We start from the raw sequence: 3,372 nt of genomic DNA on the forward strand, positions 1-3,372 counted from the left end.
ATTTTTTGCTTATACAGAGGGGGGTGAAAGATTGCAGTAGTACATGAAAGTACTGTGATTGAAAATACATGTACAAAAGAACATCGAAAAACTGTATTATATCCATTGATATGTTTTATGTGGCGAGAGTAGGATGTCATGTAACAAACTATTAAAGTAAGTACTTGTACACTTCTACATTTCTCCCTTCTTTTTGTGGTTGTTTAACCTGCATGAAAATTGTCCGCACTGCTTTCTTCGTTAGACCAGTGTGTGTTTGATTGACGTTCTGCTTTACCAATAGCAATATAGTTCAAGCTTAGCAACAGAGCATTTTCAGTGTTGTCCAATAAAGACACAGAGAAGAGTAGCGAATCCCGCCTTTTTAAATAAAATCCGATTGGCTAACATTCACGTCAATAAACCTACGTTCATGGACCATGTAGTTTATTTTGAAAAGCTTCAAGCTTTAAAATAGACTTTGAAACAACACACCCCACAATGCAACTCGAGCGATAAGAAGCAGCATGCGCACTGGTAGAGGCGGCGTTTGTATATAAGCACGAGCTCCCTCTTTCACAGTAGCACACTGGACACTGTTGTAGCGACGGAGTGTCGCGTAGTACAGGACAGGACAGCGATATCTGGCAGCTCCGAAATAGTTAACGGTAGTTAGCAACAGTAGCTCTGACGAATCGTTTGAGAAGACCAAGTGTTACATTTGAAAACTTTCGTTTTTAAATTAACAATAGTGCGTTTAAAGCAACTTTACCTTTAATATACGTTTGGCTAATTGTGAGATAGAAACGGAATACTTTGCAGAACTTAGTTAAATCTTTTTTAGTCAATCTTAAAACGACATTTAAAACAACGCATGAAATGTGGTAAGACAAGCAAACCCATCTGCACCACCACCAGGATGTCGGATCAAAGCTGTGAGAAGACCCATCACCTTAAAACTTCAGATACCACATCAGGTGGGAGCGGAACCGTTTTGGAGCATCCTCCAGCCAATAAGAATGGGGGACCAGAGACTGACGATAGGGGGCGACAAAGAAACACAAATCTAGTAGATGGCAGTGGTGGTATCACAACAGACAAGTTGTGGCAAATGCAAGGCGGCCACAGGGAGGTGTGTCCTGTGTTCGTTGCCGGAAATGCACTTCCCAAGTGTCCAGCTTCTGCTCAGCCTTGTCAGGAACCCGGAGCAGATGCAGCGGGAGAAGGTGGGCTTGTTGCCCACGGTAACAGTGGAGATGGACCGCTCGAGGAGAACCTGAGCCAGCTGCAAGGAGAAAGTGGCAATCACGTCAAGAGAACCAACTCTGGCGTCGGGACAGAATCGCGTCAGGGCAAGAAAAAACACCGACGTCGACCCTCAAAAAAGAAGCGTCGCTGGAAGCCATATTACAAGCTTTCCTGGGAGGAAAAGAAAGAACTCGATGAACGAGAAACTGCACGGGCCTCCCGAGTGAGAGAAGAGATGTTTGCGAAAGGACTCCCCGTCGCACCGTATAATACCACACAGTTTCTAATGGAGGAACATGACCGTGAGGAGCCAGACCTGAACACTGAGATGGGTGCCCGACGGCTGTTGGGGCCTGGTCGCCCAGAAGACACAGCTAGTGAGGACGATCTTATGGATAACGAGGAAGAAGACGATGATGGTAGCGGAGGTGGCAGCGACGGCATTGGAAGGGCCGGAAATGCAGGGGGGGAATTTCTTCAGAGAGACTTTTCCGAAACCTATGAGAAGTACCACGTTGAGAGTCTTCAAAATATGACCAAGCAAGAGCTTGTTCAGGAGTATCTGGAACTAGAGAAATGCATGTCCCGTTTGGAAGAGGAGAACAACAGGCTACGATATTCTGTTAACGATCCTGCCACCCCCTTGGATAGCCCGGTACCCCAGAACCAGTCCGACTCTGCGCGACTCAAAGAACTGGAGAGCGAATTGGAGAGACTGAGAGCGCAGAACAGCGAGCTTCTCTTGCAGAACCAGCTGAGCAAGGAAAGGGGACAGATTGCCACCATAGGTAAATAGAAATGGACAAGCAGGTTAACTTAAAAAAAACAACATCAAATGGGAAACAAGGGGATTCGCACAGGATTTTAAAAACTGTCATCCGTTTTATGTAATCGGTTTGTTATTTGGACTGTTCAGTCCGTAAATTGCATTGCAATACTTGATATTTCCTTTCTTTTTGGACTGTAAGGCGTCGATATTAAACTTTTTCAAGAAAGAAAATGTAAATATTAATTGTAAAAAAAAAAGCTCAATTCTTTTTATAAAGAGAATGTATTTGAAAATGCGTATGTTTTTGTTTTGTTCCTAAGTATTGTATGCATTATAATATTATCCCAATTGTCAAATCAGCACGACCTAGTGATACATTTTAGAAATGGATAAGGCAAATTCATTCAAAGCATTATAATTCGATACTTACATAATTACATACATTGACAAAATACATGTGCACTCTAAAGTTGTTTTCCGTATGGGTAAATAAAGATTTGTTCTGACGACTTGCCTAATTACTGAAGTTCATAAATGGTTAAATTCTTATAGGCCTATAACATCTCATGTCGGGGTCTAATGCCTTTTTATAATGAAGGCCATGGATTATCGCTTTGTTTACCAAAGAGCATAGGCCTAATTTAACACAAACATTACACTGAGTAAAATGCTAATTTATCTATCCCGTCTGTATTCATTTGCTAGCTGCCTAGCCATTTACCTAGGCTATGTGAATTTAAAGACTCAACAGAAATGTCTGGCCTGTACTTTGTACTCTAACATTTGAGCATGGCATATAGAAGATCTCTCCTTAACTGTCACTTATAAGTGTATATGACGATATGTTATTTCTGTGTGGTTATCGTTTTGTTATACTTGGCATTTAGATGATACTAATCTGCGTAGGGACAATGCCATCGAGTCATTCCTTGAGGAAACAGGCAATATACTGGTCCGTTATTAATTAAAATGGCATATTAGGGAAGTGGATAGGTGAAAGGTGTAAGACCTGATCAAAGTATAGGGCTGTTAAAATGACGTCGTGAAGTAGTATGTCCAAGTCAGTAAATGCATCCGCAAATCCGTTGTGATTTTTTCCCTATATTAATGATCTGAATTCGAATCAATGCGGATCTGAATTCGAATCAATGAAGTCTCAAGTCTCTGACTAGAACTCAGAACCCCGGATTTAAACGTCTCCTCAGACTCGAATCTTACCGTCGACTGTGATTGTATTCATCCCCAGCCTCTGGAGGGCGCCATCCATTGTTTTACGACTGCTTCGGAGCAGACATTTTGACTATTTTCATCAAAATGTACTTTGCATTAAAACATAACCCACATTATTCAGTCATGAACTGCCAATACACACAACG

The 3,372-nt window shown here is 41.9% G+C and overlaps 1 protein-coding gene across 1 annotated transcript; it reads left to right on the plus strand.

The window, feature by feature from the left end:
- Nucleotides 1-545: 545 nt before the first annotated feature.
- On the plus strand, nt 546-2,503 carry hexim1 (HEXIM P-TEFb complex subunit 1). The gene has a single exon (XM_084677989.1). It carries the CDS (start codon nt 854-856, stop codon nt 2,021-2,023), a length of 1,170 nt encoding a protein of 389 aa, XP_084534115.1. The 5' UTR covers nt 546-853; the 3' UTR covers nt 2,024-2,503.
- The last annotated feature ends 869 nt before the right edge of the window (nt 2,504-3,372 follow it).

This window comes from Hypomesus nipponensis, chromosome 17 (genome assembly GCF_054491055.1).
Source record: "Hypomesus nipponensis isolate SF chromosome 17, ASM5449105v1, whole genome shotgun sequence".
In the NCBI taxonomy this organism is placed as follows: domain Eukaryota; kingdom Metazoa; phylum Chordata; class Actinopteri; order Osmeriformes; family Osmeridae; genus Hypomesus; species Hypomesus nipponensis.